The 21167-nt window shown below is 43.7% G+C and overlaps 2 protein-coding genes across 13 annotated transcripts in view; one reads left to right on the forward strand and one right to left on the reverse strand.

Moving 5' to 3' along the window:
• ATG4A (autophagy related 4A cysteine peptidase) overlaps nucleotides 1–18540 on the forward strand; it is a 44552-nt gene extending 26012 nt beyond the window's left edge. For 2 of the 11 annotated variants that reach the window (XR_011559736.1, XR_011559737.1), the window contains exons 11-14: nucleotides 615–671; nucleotides 7884–7995; nucleotides 9664–9775; nucleotides 10488–11449. Coding sequence is in view for 9 of the 11 variants with exons in the window: in XM_070759527.1 (XP_070615628.1) it covers nucleotides 615–671; nucleotides 9664–9775; nucleotides 10470–10552 (252 nt within the window). In the remaining 2 variants the exon portion in view is untranslated. Of the gene's footprint in view, nucleotides 1–614; nucleotides 672–7883; nucleotides 7996–9663; nucleotides 9776–10469; nucleotides 11450–17337 lie in introns of those variants that run through there. The other 9 variants (XM_070759530.1, XM_070759529.1, XM_070759531.1 and 6 more) reach the window with 5 other exon arrangements.
• Nucleotides 11282–21167, reverse strand: part of COL4A6 (collagen type IV alpha 6 chain) — a 390567-nt gene continuing 380681 nt past the window's right edge. For both annotated transcript variants that reach the window (XM_070759516.1, XM_070759518.1), the window contains 3 exons: nucleotides 17356–17547; nucleotides 16855–17141; nucleotides 11282–15495 (listed from right to left, as the gene is read on the reverse strand). In XM_070759516.1, coding sequence (XP_070615617.1) covers nucleotides 15241–15495; nucleotides 16855–17141; nucleotides 17356–17547 — 734 coding nt within the window. In that variant the 3' untranslated portion in view covers nucleotides 11282–15240. The remainder of the gene's footprint in view (nucleotides 15496–16854; nucleotides 17142–17355; nucleotides 17548–21167) is intronic.

Raw genomic sequence — 21167 nt, forward strand, 5'->3', positions numbered from 1 at the left:
CTTACCTTGCAGGTTCTTTCATTGTTACTTTTGCAAAGAATGTGTTCCAAGCCCTAAGTCTTTGCAGGGTTTTTTTCATTGCTCTAACTTGCTCTAAATGTTTCTTTCCAGCCCTAACTAGGTGCTAATGATTTTCCCAGCTTTTCCTGGCTTGCAAGCTTTTTCATTGTTACTCTCGCTGAATAAGATTTTTTTAAAGCCCTAACCAGGGGATAGAATAATGTGCTGAAGCTGACCAGACTAAGGATGCTAGCCAGTCTGGTAAGCAGATTCTTTCCCCTACTGTATTTTCCTCCCCCAAAACTAAGGTGTGTCTTATACTGTGAAAAATATGGTATATACATGAATCTGCTGTGATTTGTAAAAAATGGAATTTTGGATAGACCAAGCAATAGCTTAGCATGTCTTGTGAATACAATTCATGTGTGTATTTTGGCTTAGCTCTTACCGAGATGAAAAGCTATTCTGAATTTGTTCCAATTATTTGTGAATGTTTTGTGTTAGCATCTAAGTTTACTGTTTCAAGGATGCCTAATAATAATGACTAATACCCAGATGTTTCTACCACTGGATTATTCCTTGTTTTTCTTTCTAATATTCTTCAATTGTTACAGGGATTTTTTTGTAAAGAAGAAAAGGACTTTGATAATTGGTGTAGCTTTGTGCAAAAGGCAAGTATTAGGAAAGGCATAAAACCTGAAAATTATTATCATTTCTTGTTATGTGTTTAACAGGTTTACTATCAGAAGGATTGATAAATAACCAGAGGGATAGAAAGATTTAAAATGAGATGCCCCAACTGTGATACATATTTAATGTTTGTTCATTACATTGTACTGAATGTTGTTATAATTATTTTGTTGTTGTTTGCTGTGCTGATATTTTTTAAACTTGTCTTCCTGAAGATGGCTTTTGAAGCCTTCTGATCTTTTGTGTGTTTAATATACTGTATATGGTTTTTTAAATGGAGCTCTAATCTTACACGAGCAACCCCAATCACAAATAGAAATCATTTTTTTTTTACTTACAGTCAAAGACCATCAATATAATATTAATAATAATTAAAAGGAAAAAGAACAGGAAACAGGACTTTTGGCTGAGCAACCAAGATTGACCCCTTATGTACATATCTCGTTATGAAGACACACATTTGCGACGAATTTCTGCTGCTGCCGCGCAGAATCGGGCCACCTGTGCCGTAATCTTGGCCAGCTCATCCCCAAGCAACCATCGGAGATAGGCAACGTCCAAGCGGCCAGGATATCCCTCAATAAGTGGTAGAATATGCTTTCTCCTAATGTCAGTGTAAAAGGAGCTTCTCCAATGCACTTGCAAGGAGAGTCCAAGAGGGGTTATTCTTCAGTCTGATTGGTAGGGACTGAGTTTAATTTAAATATTAGGCAGGCACCGCCCCCCTTAGCCCTCCAGTCTAAAAAACTCAGTCGCAGTAAAGGGACTTTGAGTTTGTTCTCTTATGTAAACTTTGGTTTATTAATCTACTTTCTCTCTCTTTCTTTTCTAGGTGCAGCTGGGGGTAAAGTTCCTCGAGCAGCTCTGGGTTCAAACCTCCAGTGGGTTTAACCCAGTAGTCTGCAGCTCCTCTCTTCTGAGAACCCACATAGAGGGCTGTCTTGTGGGTTCTGGAGCGAGCTCCCTGGTAGCCTACCTCTGAGGTAGCGCCCGGTAGGCGAGGAGGTGGTTGACGCCTTGGGGGGGTCCGTCTCCCCCGTGGCGGATATACCATGGGATCGAGAAGCCGGGAGACAGCGACTGGCCCAAAGGGGGGGGGGCGCCATTCCCGCCCCCCCCCAATGAGGAGCCGCTTCAAACATCCACCTGAGAAGGTTGTTCACATTTACCTCAGATCAGAGCGGCAAGGGATGCTGCCATTTTCAAAATAATAAATTAAAGTGCTGACTTCGGAGGGCGGGAAGTGGAGAGGCTTTCCCGGCCATCTCCTGGACAACGCTCGTTGGCCATCTTGAAAGGCCCCGAATCGGCCGGGATACTGTTTTGCGCCCAAACATAGGGCATTGCCATGGAAACTGGCCAGCGGCCATCTTGGTGAGGTCACCCAGCCGGAAGGCATGAATATGTACAGCCCCTAATACACATACCACCAACTAAGCCCTATTCTGCTCCGGATACACGCAGGCGCAGAAAAGGGCTCGACTGAGCAGTCGGTTAAGCTCCCTCAGCCGTTTTTTCGAGCGTCACAAGCGGAGCAATTGGACTGGACTGCAGCAGTTGTCCTGGCCTTTTAGCCTTATCGTGAGTCATTATAACCCTCGTTATGGCAGAGCAGGCAGCTCAGGCGGTGGAAGAGGCCACTATTAGGCCTAGTACCCCCAAGGAAAAGGCCCAGAAGGCGAAGACTTCTCAGGGGGCCTCACTTAGGGAGGCGGAAAAGCACATCAGAGCGCTGGAGAAGCAACTAGAGGCCTCTCAAAAATCAATGGGGCCGGTTCTCCCTCCCAATCAGCCCTTAGTAGCCAACCCTCCGATAGCCTCCCCCATGTTCACCTCAGGGGTAGCAGGCTCGGCCACAGAGAGGGATTGGTCCCCAGAGAGGGTGGTGCATCCAACGTCCACACCCAGGGCTGAGGCCTACAACCTAGGGAGACAATCTGCAGTGTGGCCTACCAATTATCCACCCTCTCAGACCTCGCAGCATGGACAGGCACAGTCAGCCACCTTCACCCCAACAGCTGCGGGCCTATGTAGCTCCCAGGACACCTGGCACAGCATGCCCCAGGCCCTACAGGACTTAATTGCTAATACATATACTCAAGGTCTGGCCACTGGGGCACAACAACAGCAGCAGGCTCCAGCGGGACTCCCTCAAACGAGGTTTAGAGACCCCTGGACGTCTCCAGCTACTTACTCCCTGACAGGCTCTATGGATGAGGAGGGCTCCTCCAGGGACAACTTCAGCGGAGCACAGGATGAATTGTCTGGCGATGACCAACCACCAGAACAGCCTAGCTTCACAGGTCTTTTTAAGACTTCCTTCTTTAGGGTCCTTCTGAATAAAGCGAAGCTGAACATTGATCAGGCGGGAGAGGGAGGTCAGGCAGCGACCTCTGAGGCAACTCCGCCTGTGGGAGGCCTGTTTGTCTTTCCCAAACAGGAAAATGTGAACATCCCATCGTAATAGCTGTTCCTAGAAACGATTTAGCGCCCGTGGGAGAACGCTGCAGCGGCCCAGGGCCCATCCAATCTTGACCGTAGGATTTATACCTTCGATCAGCAGATGGAGGATTTGCTAGAATTCCCATCTGTTGATAAGCCCATGATGAGCTTGGTTTCAAACGCCCTCGTTCCGTCCGAATCCCAGGAAGGACTGAGAGCTGAGGACAAGAGGGCAGAGAACGTGGTTCGCAGGACCCACCAGATAGCAGCCTGGGCCCTACGAGCCGCTTCAGCGGCCTTGTTTTTCAATAGAGCCACGATCCTCTGGATTCAGGAGATCCAGTCCAGAGTCAACCCAGAGGATGGATGACTTCGCCAGGACCTCAATAAACTTCTGGCAGCCACGGAATTCTCAGCAGATGCCACGGTCAATACCGCCAAGTTTGCGTCCCGAGCAATGGCCTCTTCAGTGGCCTCCCGCAGACTCATTTGGCTCCGAAATTGGCAAGCGGATGTCAAATCCAAATGGAGCCTAGCCTCCTCTCCATTCAAAGGCAAGAAGCTATCACCCAGACGTCGAGGCCGTACCTCCAGGGCTCCTTTAACCAGGGATCCTTCAGGTCAGACAGATCCTCCCAGGCCGACCGGAATAAGTCTTACCAAGGCCGCCGCCCCTTCAGAGGAGCCAACAAGGGTTTTAGGAATACCAAGTGACTCTCTGGACAATACCCCATTGGGCGGCAGGCTAATGCACTTCCCAGACATCTGGGAGGCAACGTCCTCGGACACTTGGGCGGCATCCACGGTTGGCCAGGGCCTGAGGATCGAATTCTTTCACCCTCCACCTCAACGGTTTCTACCATGTCGCATTCCCTCAGACCTGCAAAAGAGAAGACTCCTATACAAGGAGGTGTCTCACCTACTGGAGATAGGGGCCATAGAGGACGTGCCCCTAGATCAACAAGGCAAGGGCTTCTACTTGGTGATCTTTCTCGTCCCGAAGTCTTCGGGAGGAGTTCGACTAATCCTAAATTTAAGACAATTGAACCTCTATGTCAAGTACAGGAGGTTCAAAATGCATTCGCTCACATCCATCCTCGCAGCCATAAGACACAGAGATTTGCTAACCTCTATAGATCTGAAGGAGGCCTATCTCCATGTCCCCATCTTTCCACCACACAGACAGTTCCTGAGATTCAGTCTGGATGGGGCCCATTTCCAGTACAAAGCGATGCCTTTCGGACTCTCCTCCGCCCCAAGAACGTTCACAAAGCTACTGGACATCCTTACGGCCAGCCTCAGGCATCAGTCGGTACGCCTGATGGCATACCTAGACGATATCGTCATATTATCAAGGACAAGGGAACAGGCTTACAGAGACTTGCATCTGACAATTCAGACACTTCAGGACCATGGCTTTACCGTCAATTGGGACAAAAGCCACCTAATGCCCACGACACGACTTGCCCACCTGGGCACGACCATAGATTCCAACTTGGGCATGGTCTTTCTATCCCAGGAGAGGCAGTCTACAATCAGGAAGCTGGTAGGAGAGCTAGGTTTTCAGCAATACCCCAGTCTCTCCTTTCTATCGAAAGTTTTGGGAACTCTAGTCTCCTGTATCGACATCCTTCCATGGGCGAGATTTCACCTGCACCCATTACAGTGGTTCCTGTTGCCCTTTCAGAGGAGAAAGTCCAGCCACTCTCACAGGAGAGTTCTCCTCAGCGCCAGGATACGCAGATCACTACAATGGTGGGTGTCCCCTCCTAGAGAAGGACTCATTCACAGTGACAACCAACGCCAGCCTGACAGGGTGGGGAGCACTTCTCTCCTCGCAGATGGTCCAAGGTCTGTGGGCACCTCAAGACTTACGGGATGTCAATATAAATTTCCTGGAACTGAAAGCGGTCTCACTGGCCCTCCGCAGCTTTGCCCACCTGGTGAGGGGTCAACACGTTCTGATTCTGACCGACAACGTCTCTACGCGTTCCCATATCAACAGGCAAGGGGGAACAAGGTCACGGAGACTGATGAAGGAGGCGGAGTCCTTACTCAGGTGGGCGGAGGCCAATCTAGCCTCCCTGTCAGCGGAACACATCTCGGGAGTGGAGAACGTCTGGGCGGACTGGCTCAGCCGGGAGACCCTAGATCCTGGGGAATGGCAACTGGAACCCAGGATTTTCCAGGAAATTAAACGGAGGTTTGGAGAACCGGTTGTGGACTTGTTCGCAACCTGTCTCAACTCTCAGCTCCCTCGCTTCTTCTCCCGTTTCCCTTCCCCAGGAGCAGAAGGAGTGAACGCGCTACGTCTCAGGTGGCCTCAAGGTCTACTATATGCGTTTCCGCCACTCTCCATCATCCCCAGGGTGATTTGGAAGATCTTGGAGGAGAAAGCAGAGGTGCTGTTGCTGGCTCCCTACTGGCCTCGTCGCATCTGGTTTGCAGATCTGATGCAGCTCTCGATTTCGTCCTACTGGAGAATCCTGGACCACCGGATCTCCCTCAGCCAAGGGACAATGTCACACCCAGAGCCACAGTGGTGGCAGCTGACCGTGTGGCACTTGAACGGGAACATCTAAAAGGACAGGCTCTGCCAGACACGGTCATTGACACTATATAAGCAGCCCGTAGGCCATCTACCAGGAGGATTTACCAGGCCACTTGGGCGGCCTTCTGCAGCTTCTGTCAACAGCGGGAGGTAGACCCTCAGAGGGCATCACCACCCATTGTCCTAACGTTTTTGCAGGCGGGCCTGGAGAAGGGCCTTGCCCCCATTACGCTTCGTTGTCATGTTGCCGCCTTATCCACCATCATTACAATGGACAGCTACCGCCCCCTAACCAGACATCCATGGATAAGAGACTTCCTAAAAGGGGCTGCCAACATCAAACCACCGACTTTACATCGGTTTCCTTCATGGGACCTATCCTTGGTGTTACATGCACTACCAGGTCCTCCCTTTGAGCCTATACGTCACGTTCCCTTACGAATATTGACTCTCAAGACTGCCTTTCTGGTGGCTATCACCTCAGCCAGAAGGGTCTCCGAGATATCAGCCTTGTCAACGAGACTGGACCTGTGCCATTTTCATCCAGATAGAGTAGTCCTTAGGCTTGATCCGGCTTTTATTCCCAAGGTAAACATCACCTTTCACAGAGCACAGGACATTGTGCTGCCAGACTTCTGCGTTCATGGGACTCACCCCTCTGAATTGAGGTGGCATAAACTAGACGTGAGGTCTAGTTTAAGATCTACATCCGCAGGACTCAGAGGCCTTGTTTGTCTTTTTCAACTAGGGCTATGGGCTCTAAGGTCTCTTCTCAGACTATCAGCCCTTGGTTGCGTGAGCGTATTTCGGAGGCATACAGGACCAAGGGTTCCCCTATTCCACAGGGGATAACGGGACACTCTACTCGCAGTGCGGCCACCTTGACGGCCTGGAGGACACAGGCATCTTTTGAGGATATTTGTAGGGCAGCCACTTGGGCTGCTCCCTCCACCTTTATAAAACACTATCGCATTGACTCCTTTGCTTCAGCAGAAGCAGCGTTTGGGAGGAGGGTTTTACAAGGGGTTTGTTCCTTCTCAGAGCCCCTGGTCCAGCCTTCTCCCTCCCCTTGACTATAACTTGGGTATATCCCATCTTGGACTCTCCTTGCAAGTGCATTGGAGAAGGACCGTTGAACTTACCTGAACGGTCTTCTCGATGCACTGCAAGGAGAGTCCAAACCCTCCCGGCTCTGGGACCAGGGCCACTGTTGGGCTTGCAGTTATAATGACCTTTTTAGAGTGGTTCTTTTCCATAGTTCAATAAATGGTGTTTTTGCTTTACTACTCCTTCGTTTTAATTTAGACTGGAGGGCTAAGGGGGGCGGTGCCTGCCTAATATTTAAATTAAACTTAGTCCTTACCAATCAGACTGAAGAATAACCCATCTTGGACTCTCCTTGCAGTGCATCGAGAAGACCGTTCAGGTAAGTTCAACGGTCCATCTCAGGAGCATGTGTCCCTCAGTCTCCACCTCTCCTGAGCCACAAAATCTTTCAGTGGCTGGAGTTCCCTTGTACTTGCCATACAAAACGGCGGATGGAAGTGCACGGCACCGTACAAGAGCAAATGCCTTTCGATGGTTTGCTGATTCTAGCTGTCCCAGGTATCTTGCAGGAGCCACAACATATCTAGTGGCATCTGGGGCCAGAAACAGCGGAGCTCTACCCAAGTCCTCCTGCCTCTCGATGTCCTCCACCCTTTGTCGCAAGGTCTGTCCTGCTAGATCATAGTTCATCTTGAGTATTAAATCTGGGGAGAAGCCTAATTTGTGAAGATTGAACTCGATGGCCTTAATCCTTGAGGAGGAAAATTCATCGTGAAGGATTAATGGAGCAAGACCTTGCAGAAAAAAATTAAGCTTTAACCACATATTTAGAGACGTTATACAGATTCTTGCTGTGACTTTTTTTAAAAAAAATTTACAGTGGTACCTCGGTACTCGAACGCTTCCTTTCTCGTACATTTCGGATAACAAACAAAATTTTCGGCAAAAATTTGCTTCGGTATCTGAACAAAAATTCAGATACCGAACAGCCAGAGAAAATTTTGTTTATTATCCGAAATGTAATCCCGGCAACTTCAGGGGGCTGAGGAGCTCTCTAAGAGCTCCAAGCTGCAGGAAAGGTGGGGGCTGCTGCAATCTTGGCAGCTTCTGGGGGCTCTTTTCCTCATTGCTTCCTTTTATTACCTGTAAGCAGCTTCAAAAACTTTCTCCTTCCCTGTGGCTGCAACAGCGGCGATTTCCCTTCCAGTAGCAAGAGCGCCGGGAACGTCACGTAATGAAGGGAAGCTGCTTTGGCTCCAGCCAAAGTAAGTAATATATTATTAAGTAATATATTATCTTGTTCTTCCCTTGGGAGAGCGCCAAAAGCGTTAATAAGACCAGTTTCTGAGGTGTTAAATGCATCCTCACTGAGCAATGCTGGCTTACTCCCGCTTTCTTCCTCTCTTTTCCAAGGTTGAGAGTGTGGAAGAGACAGCATCTTTAGAGGCTCCCATGTTGACAATTAAGGGTTTAACATTTTCCTCACAGAAGACTCTGGTTGGAAAGATTTGGAAGGAGACTAGATGTGCCTTCATCTTAAGTAACATTAATGGAATGGTGGGCTGTTTAAAAGCCAGAAGTAATCTTTTCCAATTTGGGGGCTCTGGAAGCCATTCCACAGCACGGAGATCAATCTGCCCCCTCTGACAGTGGAATTAAGGAATTTAGTATGACATTCTTAGTATTCCAACGTCCATAATTAATTCTAGTCAAATGATGTGTGTTTGTAGTAGGGGAGATACTTTTCTGTCTTCTAATAAATCTTCTAATAAGTCTTTTCTATTAGTGCCTCCCCCTCTTGCAACTCTGCCTGGTGAGGGCCTAATTTTCTGCGTGGGCTACCTTTTTTTGTGGGCTCTTTAAATTTCTCTTCTTCCTTAGTCTGACTATGGGGTTTATCCATATCTGCTGTGAGAACTTTAGTGACTGTAGCCTGTAGTTGAACCTGCAGAAAAACTGCCATATCCTTCTTCATTGTCTCTACATCATGCTGAATGGGTATCAGTTGCTCAAATATTGAAACTACTGTTTGCGCTGTGAGTAGGCATTGCTTTGCCATAAACTCTGTTGTGTTCTCCCAGGGAAAGCTCTCCACATTCTGAATTAGTTTGTTTCTTGCTCTTTTTTCAGACTTTTTCTCAGCCTCCGTATCAGCTGTTGCTGTAACTGGACTCCTTAGTTGTAGAAACTATTGGCTGTTTGGCAGGGCCTGTTCTGGTCTCTCTAGATTGTTGAAAGTGGGGGGGGGGGGGTAGATTTACAAGCCTCTTGCCGGCAAGGAGCTCTTCAATTTTCGTTTGCTTTGCAATCTTCTCTGGTGGGAGAGATCCTGGGCTGGTTCCATGGTGCTTCTTTCTTTTCCCCATGCCTTATTAGTCCGCAACCACCAAAGCTTGGTCTGTCTCCAGACAATATTATTTAAATAAAAATATCCAATAAAAATTGTTTAAAAGATTGTTTGTTAAAATACTCCACCCGATATAGATTTTAAAAAATTGAAAAAGTTAAAAAATAAGTTAAAAATATAAAATATTTTGTTAAAAGTAAAATAGAGTTAAAAATTTAAAAAAATTAAAATAAATTAAAAGTAAGCCTATTTACTTACAGCTATTACTTTCTAAAAATGGGATTTTATTGGCCTGGGCTATTCATACTTGCCTTTTAATGCCTTTTATCTGGTATTTAAGAGCAAGAATTAAATAATTTAGTGAATTTGAACTTTGAACGCAAAAGTAGTTCAAGTTATAAATACTTAAGTTGGATTATATTTTTTCATACAAAATGTAAATAGTGTTAACATAGAAGGGAGAGGAAGTTATGGTCTATAGTTCCGAGCTCTTAAACATTCAGAATGGCGTTTTGAATTCTTGAAGGTTGGATGGCTAATAAGTTTCAAATGCTGCAATTTACAAATGGCATTTCCTCTCTTCCAGGAGATACATAAGAAGCAGAGTCTACGAATGTTTGAGCTGGTTCAGAAGCATCCACCACACTGGCCCCCTTTCATACCTCCCACAAAACCTGAAGTCACCACCACTGGAGCAGGTAAAGAGGTGTTTCAAAAATTAATCAATGTGGGTTAAATCAGCATTAAGCATTTGGTGAGACCTCATAAGCATATTTATGCCATAACAGAAGGGACGATAAGGGTTGTGGACAATGAAAGTTATACTGGGAGAGGTCTCTGCAATCTCTGATGTGTTGATTTGTTCCTCACTCATTTGCTTCCCAACTTGCTTCCTTCATCCAATTCTCAACATATCAGTCCTCAACTTACAACAGTTCATTTGGTGACCGACATTGCAGCAGTTGGGAAAAAAGGGATTTATTTTTGACCATTTTTCACACTTATGACTGTTGCAGCATCCCCATAATCAAAACTCAGATGCTCTGGTTCATATTTATGATGGTTGCCATGTCCCAGGGTGATGGAGTCATCTTTTACGACCTTCTGACAAGCAAAGTCAGTGGGGAAGCCAGCGGGGAATAACCCCTGTATTACTAACTGAACAGCAAATTAACAAAACAGTAGTGATTCCCTTAACAATTGTGGTAGGAAATGGGGTGAAATTCACTGAACAAAGAAATTTTGGACTCCGTTGTAGTTGCAAGTTGAGGACTACCTGTAGTTAGGAGTGCAGTATTTGGCATTCCCAGCCCTAGGGGCACCAACTTAGCAAAGCTTGACTGGTGGGAAATTTTAAAAAGGGTGAACTTATTTTTTTACAAAGAAATCCAGTTTCTCCCTTTTTCTTAGAACTCATTGACTCCACGGATAAACTGTTTGAAATGGAAGAAGAGTTTGAGATCTTGAGCGTATGAAGGCAACCTGGCAGAATGAAACCACAGCGCCTTTCTCACCCTGAAGTGCCTGCCTGTGAACAGACACAAGACCTCAGGAGAAAAGTTCCCCCAAAAAAGCACTTTTGAGAAGGGCATGGATCCTGGCTCGCCGGCCCCTGTGTTTGTCCCCACCCCCTCCTTACCCCCCTCCCCCAAGGAAAGAACCTTGTCTGAAGAAGAGCTCTGGGAGAAACTGAAAGCCAAAACTGGCTCATCGTATTGCTGAGAATGGTCTTGCCAGCCTCAACAACAGCTGGATGGTAGTTATAATATAATGCAATAGCTTTGCTCACGCTGAAGGCATGACCTTGTCATGAAGTGCGTTCACCTCTTGTTCCTTCACATGGACAATTTTTTAAGCCGTAAATGTCATTGCCTTGTTCTCTTTTTTTTCAACCATTCGGGCAAAAGCTTTTATTCAGTCTCTTCCCATTTCTTGCCACTGCACTTGGAAACCCCGAAGTATTTTTATGGAAAGACGTGTATAAAATGTGCAATTTTTCAAAAAAGAAAAAGAAAAAGAAAAGTTTCTTGTTTCTAGGAGAGACATTAATAAGCAGAGGACCGGAAGGCAACCTTTCAACTCCTCCGGTGTTCTTGCAACATACAGAAGGTCTCTTTATAATTATGACGACCCTTTTTCAGTTTACACTTTTTCACTTCAAATCATTATTAAACCTCTTTTGCTCTTGAGTAAAAGAAAACATGTTTTTGTTTCAACTGCATCTTATTTATTTTAAATTAAACATTTACATGTTTCTCCTTGTTTACGAGCACTTTGTGCATCTTCTTGAATAGGTTGGATTACACTTTGGGGAGCTGGAGCTTTTTAAGAACCAGAGAAGGGTATTATCAAAATAAAAATTGTTGGCTTCAGTTTTCTGTTTGTTTCGTACTCTTGATATGGCTATGTGTATGTAATATTTACTCTGCATCACGTAGCCACATAGGTGACTAATTACATTAGCTAGTATTGCAGAATTAAATGCCTCATTGGTGGGAGTTTACATCTATAGGTAGACCTCAACTTAACAACCATTTGTTTAGTTCAAAGTTACAGTGGCACTGAAAAAACTGACTTATAACAAGTGTTCAAATTTACAATCATGGCAACATCTTCAGGAGTTGCACCTTCAACATTCGGGCACTTGGCAAGCAACATGCACAGGTGGTCCTCAACGTAGGGCCATAATTGAGTCCCAAATGTATGTTATTAAGTGAGACATTAGTTAAATGAGGTTTGCTCCACTTTTCCTGCCACATTTGTTATGGGAATCATTGCCGCTGTTAAGTGAATTGTGTCTGCTTATCAGAAAGATTGTAAAAGGGAATCATGTGACCCCAGGACTCAGCATCCAAATGTTAATCACATGACCTTGGGGATGCTGCGATGGTCATAAGTGAAAAATGGTCACCAGTTGCTTTTTTCAGTGCCGTTATAACTTCAGTCACTAAAATGTACTGTTATAAGTCAAGGACTGCCTATATTTGTGATGGCATCCCAGGACCATGAGATCTCTATCTAAGACCTTTCCAGGTGTCTTCTGACAAGTCAACAGGGTAAACTGGATTCATTCAACAACCATGTAATTCACTTAACTGCAATGATTTGCTTAACAACTCTTGCCAAAAAAGATCATAAAATGAGACACAACCGAAGTGGCTTAGCAACTTAAATTCTGTTCCAAGTTGCGATCGTACGTTGAAGGCCACTCGTAGTCTTCAGACCTAATGATGATGCACTGATATTTGACCAAGACATCTGTAAATCTCAGGCAGCATTTTGCCTAACTGCATCATCCCTTACGACCATTTCGTTAGATCATCACTCTTCAGAGTTACAGTTGTGCTGAAAAAAGGAATTCATTACCAGTCCTGGCACTTCTGACATTTCAGCATTCCTGTGGTCACACAACTGGAATAAGGTGTTTGGCAACCAGCACAGGTTTATGGCGTGTCCTGTGGTCACGTTTGCCAAGCAGCTTGTGGCAATAAAATTGGACGTGACTTAACAACTGCATTGCTTACCAACAGAAGGTCCAGTCCTAATTGTGATAATGAGTCGGGGACTTTCAAAATACGAACCTGGCAAGAGTTGGCAACCAAGATTCAACATTTCCTGTATATTTGTGAGGAATTAATATAATTGTGGAAAGGAGATAGCATTAGAAGAGCTATTTATGAGCTTTTAAAGTGTTGGTTCTTTTTTTAAAAAAAGAAGTGGAATTAAAAAACAACAACACTATAGTATGGTTATGAGGATATTTCTTGTTCCCCAAATTGTTGCAACTTGAGACAGAGAGGTTTACATGGGAACAAAGAAAACTGAATATGAACAAAGAACAACGACAACAGCAAAGGCATTTGCTGATATTTTCTGTGTTGATTGATAGTCATTATAAAGAACTGAGACTCTACTCTTAAGTCCAATTTATGTTTTATGCATTAAAACATTTCTTTCAAAGTCTATTTAAATCTGAATATCTTCTGTGTGGAAATTGCCTTCTCCTTTGATCAAGATCTAAACGTCCTGGAGGTTTATAAGAGAATGGACAACAAACTCTTGCTGATGGTTTAATTAGTGTTTTGGGGACACTAAGAAGATTGGACTACATGATCATTGGGGTCCTCTTCAATTCTATTTTGGTCACCAAATTTAGTATAAATCCACTTGACAACTTCCATAAGTTGAGTAAGGTGTCTGGAGGGAGTTACCAAGCTTCTTGTAAGGAGACAATGGAATATAACTCACAAAGCGTGATGTGCTGTATTTACGACTTTTTAGGGGGGGAAATCAGTGTAATCAGTGCTGTAAAGATACTTTCAGTAGTGCATTACAAAATGCAAGACTAGTAAAAATAAAATCAAGAAAACCATAATATTGGCACATGAGTCAGTTCATCCAACTTCTGCTGTGTTAATTTACATAAGAGTAACCTATTTAATACTATATTAATTATTTCAAGCACCAGCAATTCCAAAGCTACCTCAGGAAAAAAAATGTGGAAATTAATTTCAGGACATTAAACTAGAATAATCAACAGGTGACTTTTCTCATCTCGTATACAATTAATAGCACAGAGACAGTTGAAGTAATGATCTTTGAAACTGTTTTTGCTAAAGATTAGTAACTGTTGCTCCAGCTTGTACACCTATTACAAATGGAGTAATATGTCTGTTATATAAACATAAAGGTCCTGTGCCAACATTTGTAATAGTTGATTATTCATGGATCAACATCCTATGGCTGTATATTATAATGTAGACTCAAGAGAGTCAAAAGGATTAAGCAGGGCAGACTCGAGGTGAGCCAAGACACAGTTAGTAGATCACAACTCGGCCATGCAGTTAGTGACAAAGAAGCATCAGAGAGTTAAACGCTGAGAGAAGTTAGAAAACATGCTGATTTACTAATCCACTCCTTCCTGGCTAGAATACCAGAATAATTTATGAGAGGTAAACTAAGTCTTTCCCATTTTCAGTATTCTTAGTCAACGGAATTGTAGTCCTGGGGATACCCCACAGCCTTTTTCTACTTAGCAATTTTTAACATAGTTTCCTTTAGTAAATCATCTAATATATTCAGTTGCTCACCAGGGTGAATTCTGCATCTAACTTTTTTGGGTGATCCTATGTGCTGGATCTCCGCCCAGATCTGAAGAATTCTTCTGTTGGTTAATAGCTATGTCCAAGCTGATGGATGATGGTCATCAGAGTGGAACACATTAACAATACTGCAACCATTACTTGAAGTGGATTTGCTGCCCACCTAGATTCTCAGTCTGGATGCAACATGAAACTGATTCATGAGCCCAGGGACTTGTGATGTCCAAGCACAAGTCATACTTTGGCATCTGACCATGATTTGTCACGCTCAAGAGGGTCTGTGACTAGCACCAGTAGATGCCATGAAAGAATGCTACTTGTGGCACATTAATAAATGAGCTGAGAGGTTCTGATTTATTCGTTAGAAAACATGCAAATGCTAGATTAACATTCTTGGGCTGAATATGCAGAGTGAAATCAAACTGCATCATTGCCATAAAAATTCTTCATCCTCAAAGATGCATATTATCATCTTTCTAATAGGCCCCGCTCCTTGTATTATGTATGAAAATATCCCAATATTTTCCTTTCCTAACAGGTTTCTTTAATTTTATTGTTGCTTCACTGATTAGCCAGACAGGCTTTGATCAATGTAGTTAACTACTTCACAAACCAGAACCTTCAAATCTGATCATAGGAGAGATACACTTCTAGACAGCTAACTAGACTAATAAGCAGCTAACTTAAGATGAATATGAATGAGGAACAAGATTAGAAGGGGAGTGTGTGCATACAGGCAAAAACATTTGTGAAATTCCTGACATGCCTTAAATCCTTAATAGGGAAAGATCATAACCTTGAAAAGAAAACTTTGCTCAAGATCTGTGTACTGTGTGAAAATCAGTTTAGTTCATCAAAGGCAAGAAAATGGGGTGGTTGGGAAGGTAGAAAAGGACTTTGAGGTAGCCAGGAAGATTAAAAACAAGTAGGAAAGATAGCACCATATCTTGATGGAGACAAGAAGGCTCTGGGGATATCTGGGAAGCTGTCAATCGCCCAGCTGGGACACAAATGCTAATTTCTTGGTCTTGGAGGAAGAAGGTCTCACGTCCAGGCCTTTGCTACAAATTTTTCATGCAGACTTGGCATCGCCCCACCCGTGTCCGGAGCTGACCCGCTTTCAGCGTTTCAGAGATGGGAGAGGCAGCAAACTGACTGGTCGGCTCCACTGTAGTCAGCCAAAAGCTGTACTTGTTGGAAAAGTAGTGGCATGTCCCGCGGGCCCCATTGCACTCAATGAAAGGGGTGGCACGGAAGTCTTCCAGGCAGGATCCGGGAGAGACCAGGGACTGGCCACCACCTTCAGCAGCCGTGTGCTGAAAAAGAAGCCCCGATGGGAGAATGATGTGAGCGCGAAGAATCGTGTCAATTGTGCTACAGAAGATCAAATTCACTATTCACCAAGGCTGCATTACTCTTACTATTATTTTTTCACATTGTTCCTAGCACCCATCTCCTTCCACTTATGACTGTAACTTGTTGCTTGTATCCTTACAATTTATATTAATATTGATTGTTTCCTGATTGCTTATTTGAACCCCATGACAATCATTAAGTGTTGTAACTCATGATTCTTGACAAAGGTATATTTCCTTTTATGTACATTGAAAGCATATTCACTAAAGAAATTCCTTGTGCGTCCAATCACTCTTGGCCAATAAAGAATTCTGTTCTATTCTATTCTATTCTATATTCTATTCTATATTCTATTCTATACAATCCTATCCTATCCTAGCTTAGCCTATCTTATTCTATTCTATTGCAAACATTTGAGTCAACACTGAGTCAACAAATGGCCAGTTTCCATCAGAATGGAGGGACCAGTTGACTACAGGCAACGGGCTTTAAGAGTCACAGCCAAATTCGAATCACTGAAGTTTTCAAAAATAGACAGGGCCAACAATTGACCAGGATGGTATAAGATCTCCTGCATTCAGCAGGAGGTTGGAATAGAAGACCTCTGAAGTCCTTTCCAGGCCCACAATTCTTAAGTTCATATGAAAATTGCTGTTTGTTTCCCCTGCTGTTAAAAGCCTCATTGGGTGTTGCTAGGCAGGCTAGGAAAGTTTAAAAAATAAAGAATCTAACAAACACCAAGGCCTCCTTTTTAAATATATAACACAATGAACTCACCCCCAAATCAAAGGCATTAAAGTGCAATCCTAAAGATAACTGGTCTTTCTTGGGGGGTTTTCTTTGAAAACATTTTGCTTCTCATCCAAGATCACTCTTCTCTCTTCTCTTATGCTTTCTTTTCCTACTTTCCTTTTTTTCTTTTCCTTCCTTCCCCTTCCTTTTCCTCTCCCTTCTCCTTCCTCTCCTCTCCTTTCCTTTCCCTCGCCCTCCCCCTTCCCATTTGGGAGAAGCTTCTTGTGTGAGAAGCAAAACATTTTCCAGGGGAGAAAAAAATCCAGTTGCCTTTTGAAAAACACTTTTGGGACAACCATGACATGGATGATTGAGAACCTCCATAGACACTAAAATGCAATCCAATTTTCGTGACAGAACAAGGAAAGAGCTCACATGGCCATTAAACGGCAGTTGGGAAGAGCCATTGGTAGCCTAAAGATCACTGAACTACACAGGCTGTGGCAGGAGCATGGAGAGGCCCTCTGTGCATATGATTGAAAGGATACACGTTCCCACACGTGGCCCTCCCTTCTGGGATTTCTTACCATGAGGAAGGAGTAGCCAATCCAGAGACTCCTCCAGCCTTCGGGACACTGGGGGATGGTGATGTCCTGGCTGTGGACAGCCACAGCTTGGGATGGTACTTCGCACACCGAGCAGCGACTGATGTACTGGGCGATTTGGTAGCTGCTGACAGGCATCATGGGTATTGGAGCGGTGGTGGAAAGCCAATAGGATTTATCATTGCGGCTGGCGTAATAGCACACTTCGTTGATGTTGCAATAAATAAAAGGCATGGTGCTGAAGCGAGGCAGGCAGGAACCAGCAAAACCTTTGAGAATGGAGGAAGAAAGCATGGGGTGGAGTCATTTAACCAGGACTCTCATTTCTGCAGCTGCGACTGCAAGAATACAGGCAGTCCTCAAGTTATGCCCCGAGTTCGTGTTGCTAAGGAAGGGAGTTATTATGTGAGTTTTGTCCCGCTTCTTCCCTGCCCTCTTATTTTCCTGCTGTTTTTTTCCCCTCAGGCTGGACGTGTTCCTTACCCAGATCTTGATTGTGGGACTTCTCCTGGCCCTCCACATACAGCAAACTGTAGCCTTCCCAGAGTTTGTTCATGCCCACCGGACAGGGTGGGATCTGGTCTGACTGGCTATGTTTCACCAAGGTATAGCCAACCCCAACGCTACGGCCTGGCATCCCAGGCAGCCCAGCCGCACCTGGATTCCCAGGACGTCCTGCAAAGGGAGAGAGAGAGAAAGAGGAGTTTCCATGCAGCCTGTGATGGATATCTGTCCGGCAAGATCTGGAGACAGTTCATTCCCAATCTGCCCCAAGCAGATCAGTCTCAGCTGAAAGTCCAATTGGAGTTTGGGTTATCAAACCATCATTTCCTTTACTCCTTGTAGAAACTGCATTATCTCCTGATGCATACAAACAGACTACTTAAGGCACCTTTGTGTGTGTGTGTGTGTATGTGTGTGTGTCTTCAAGTCAGTGTTGTCTCCTGGCAATTGCCTGGACAGGTCCTTGCAATTTACTTGGTAACATTTTTGAAAAGAGTTTGCTATTGCCTCTTTCCACAAGATGATTGGGAAGGTCACCCAGATGATTTTGGATCTAATGCAAGACCAGATCTTAGTTTCCCAGGTTTTAGTCTATAATTACTACACCATATTACTAATTGGTTCTGCAACCCAAAAAGACAGAGAGAGACTTCAGAGGATAATCATAACTGCAGAAAAAACAATTGCTACCGACCTGCCTTCCATTGAGGACCTGAATACTGCAGGAGTCAAAAAGAAGATTGTGACAATATTTACAGACCCCTCACATCCTGGACACAAACTGTCTCAACTCCTACCCTCAAAATGACATTTTAGAACACTGCACACCAAGACAACTAGACACAAGAACAGTTTTCCCCGAATGTCATCACTCTACTAAACAATTAATTCCCTCAACGCCATCAAGCTATTTACTTAGTCTGCACTATGATTAATCTTCTCATCGTTCCCATCACCCATCTCCTCCTACAAATGACTGTATGACTGTAACTTGTTGCTTGTATCCTTAATGATTTATATTAGAAACATAGAAACATAGAAGACTGACAGCAGAAAAAGACCTCATAGTCCATCTAGTCTGCCCTTATACTATTTCCTGTATTTTATCTTACAATGGATATATGTTTATCCCAGGCATGTTTAAATTCAGTTACTGTGGATTTATCAACCATGTCTGCTGGATGTTTGTTCCAAGGATCTACTACTCTTTCAGTAAAATAATATTTTCTCACGTTGCTTTTGATCTTTCCCCCAACTAACTTCAGATTGCGTCCCCTTGTTCTTGTGTTCACTTTCCTATTAAAAACACTTCCCTCCTGAACCTTATTAAACCCTTTAACATATTTAAATGTTTCGATCATGTCCCCCCCCTTTTCCTTCTGTCCTCCAGACTATACAGATTGAGTTCATTAAGTCTTTCCTGATACGTTTTATGCTTAAGACCTTCCACCATTCTTGTAGCCCGTCTTTGGACCCGTTCAATTTTGTCAATATCTTTTTGTAGGTGAGGTCTCCAGAACTGAACACAGTATGCCAAATGTGGTCTCACCAGCGCTCTATATAAGGGGATCACAATCTCCCTCTTCCTGCTTGTTATACCTCTAGCTATGCAGCCAAGCATCCTACTTGCTTTTCCTACTGCCCGACCACACTGCTCACCCATTTTGAGACTGTCAGAAATCACTACCCCTAAATCCTTCTCTTCTGAAGTTTTTGCTAACACAGAACTGCCAATGCAATACTCAGAATGAGGATTCCTTTTCCCCAAGTGCATTATTTTACATTTGAAAATATTAAACTGCAGTTTCCATTGCTTTGACCATTTATCTAGTAAAGCTAAATCATTTACCATATTACAGACCCCTCCAGGAATATCAACCCTATTGCACACTTTAGAGTCATCGGCAAATAGGCAAACCTTCCCTACCAAACCTTCCCCTATGTCACTCACAAACATATTAAAAAGAATAGGACCCAGAACAGACCATTGTGGCACACCACTTGTAACCTGTCTCTGCTCAGAATACTCGCCATTAACAATAACTCTCTGATGTCTACGCTTCAGCCAGCTTGAAATCCACTGAACTATCCATGGATTAAGTCCAATCTTCACTAATTTATCTATCAGCTCTTTATGTGGAACCGTATCAAAGGCTTTGCTGAAATACAGATAGGCAATATCCACGGCACCACCTTCATCCAACACATTTGTGACATAGTCAAATAAATCAATGAGATTAGTCTGACATGATTTGCCTTCAGTAAAGCCATGCTGATTTGGGTCCAATAAGTTATTGTTTTTAGGTGCTGATTTATCCTCTTTTTGAGTAGAGTCTCCATCATTTTAACTATAACTGATGTCAAGCTAACTGGCCTGTAGTTACTAGCTTCTTCTCTACTGCCCTTCTTGTGGATAGGCACAACACTGGCCATTCTCCAATCCTCAAGAACATCTCCTGTTAACAGGGATTGGTTAAACAAATCAGTCAGGGGGGTAGCAATGACAGATCTGAGTTCTTTAAGTACTCGGGTGGATGCCATCTGGACCCATTACCTTATTTATCTTTAATCGTTCAAGTTCTTCTAAGACATCAGCTTCTAAGATCACTGGAGCTGAATCCGTACAGCTGGAAGCAATGCTATATTCCTCTATAGTATTATTTTGTAAGGTATCTTTTGAGAAAACTGAACAGAAGTAGCTATTGAAATGGTCAGCAATCTCCTTATTCCCTTCAATGCATGTATTATTCCCGGTACTAAGCTTTGTGATGCTGCAGTTTTTCTTCTTCCTATCACTAATATATCTGAAGAAGGTTTTATCCCCCTTCTTTACAGATTTGGCAATTTCTTCCTCTTTTGAGGCTTTAGCAGCATATATTATCTGTTTTGCCTCCTTCTGTCTCATTTTATGCACCTCTCTATCAGCTATACTTCCAGTCTCTTTATACCTCCTATAGGCAGCCTTTTTTTCATTGACTATAGCCCTTACATCATTGCTAAACCATAGTGGTTTCTTCTTCCTTTTACCTTTAGTTATTTGCCTTACATACAGTCCTGTGGCTTTTAAGATGGCCTTTTTTAATACAGTCCACTGGGTGCTCGCTCCTGCCATTTTATCCCTCCCCTTTAATTCATTATTTAAATAATCCCCCATTGCATTAACATTTGTTTTTCTGAAATCCAATACTTTGGTTGCAGTACAGGATTGCTCACAATCAGTTTTTACATCAAACCACAAACATAGATGGTCACTGCAACCTAAATTTTCTCCCACCTTGACTTCTGAAACCCAATTCCCATTCGTAAAAACTAAATCTAGAATATTCTCCCCTCTAGTTGGTGTCTTAACCAGCTGTGCCAGAGCTGCTCCTGTAAAGGCCTCTACTATATTCTTACTTTTGCATGTAAGGGCACTGGGGATATTCCAGTCAACATCAGGCATGTTGAAATCACCCATAACCACAATATCTCGTTTACTGCCATTTGGGTAATTTCATCCACCATCTTGTTGTCATATTCCTCAGATTGCCCTGGAGGCCTATAGATCACCCCATTTCTAATGACAGAACCGTCTTTATTTTGCATGCAAATCCAGAGAGTCTCCAGATCTTTACATGTATTTTGAATTAGTGTTGTTTTTAGACTTTCTTTAACATAAATGGCTACTCCACCTCCCTTCTCTCTATTCTATCCTTCCTATACAGTGTATATCCTGGTATGGATATTTCCCATTCATTAGAATCCTTAAACCATGTCTCAGTTATGGCAACCAGATCCAAATTATCTCTAGA

The sequence above is a fragment of the Erythrolamprus reginae genome, chromosome 8 (genome assembly GCF_031021105.1).
Source record: "Erythrolamprus reginae isolate rEryReg1 chromosome 8, rEryReg1.hap1, whole genome shotgun sequence".
Lineage (NCBI taxonomy): Eukaryota > Metazoa > Chordata > Lepidosauria > Squamata > Dipsadidae > Erythrolamprus > Erythrolamprus reginae.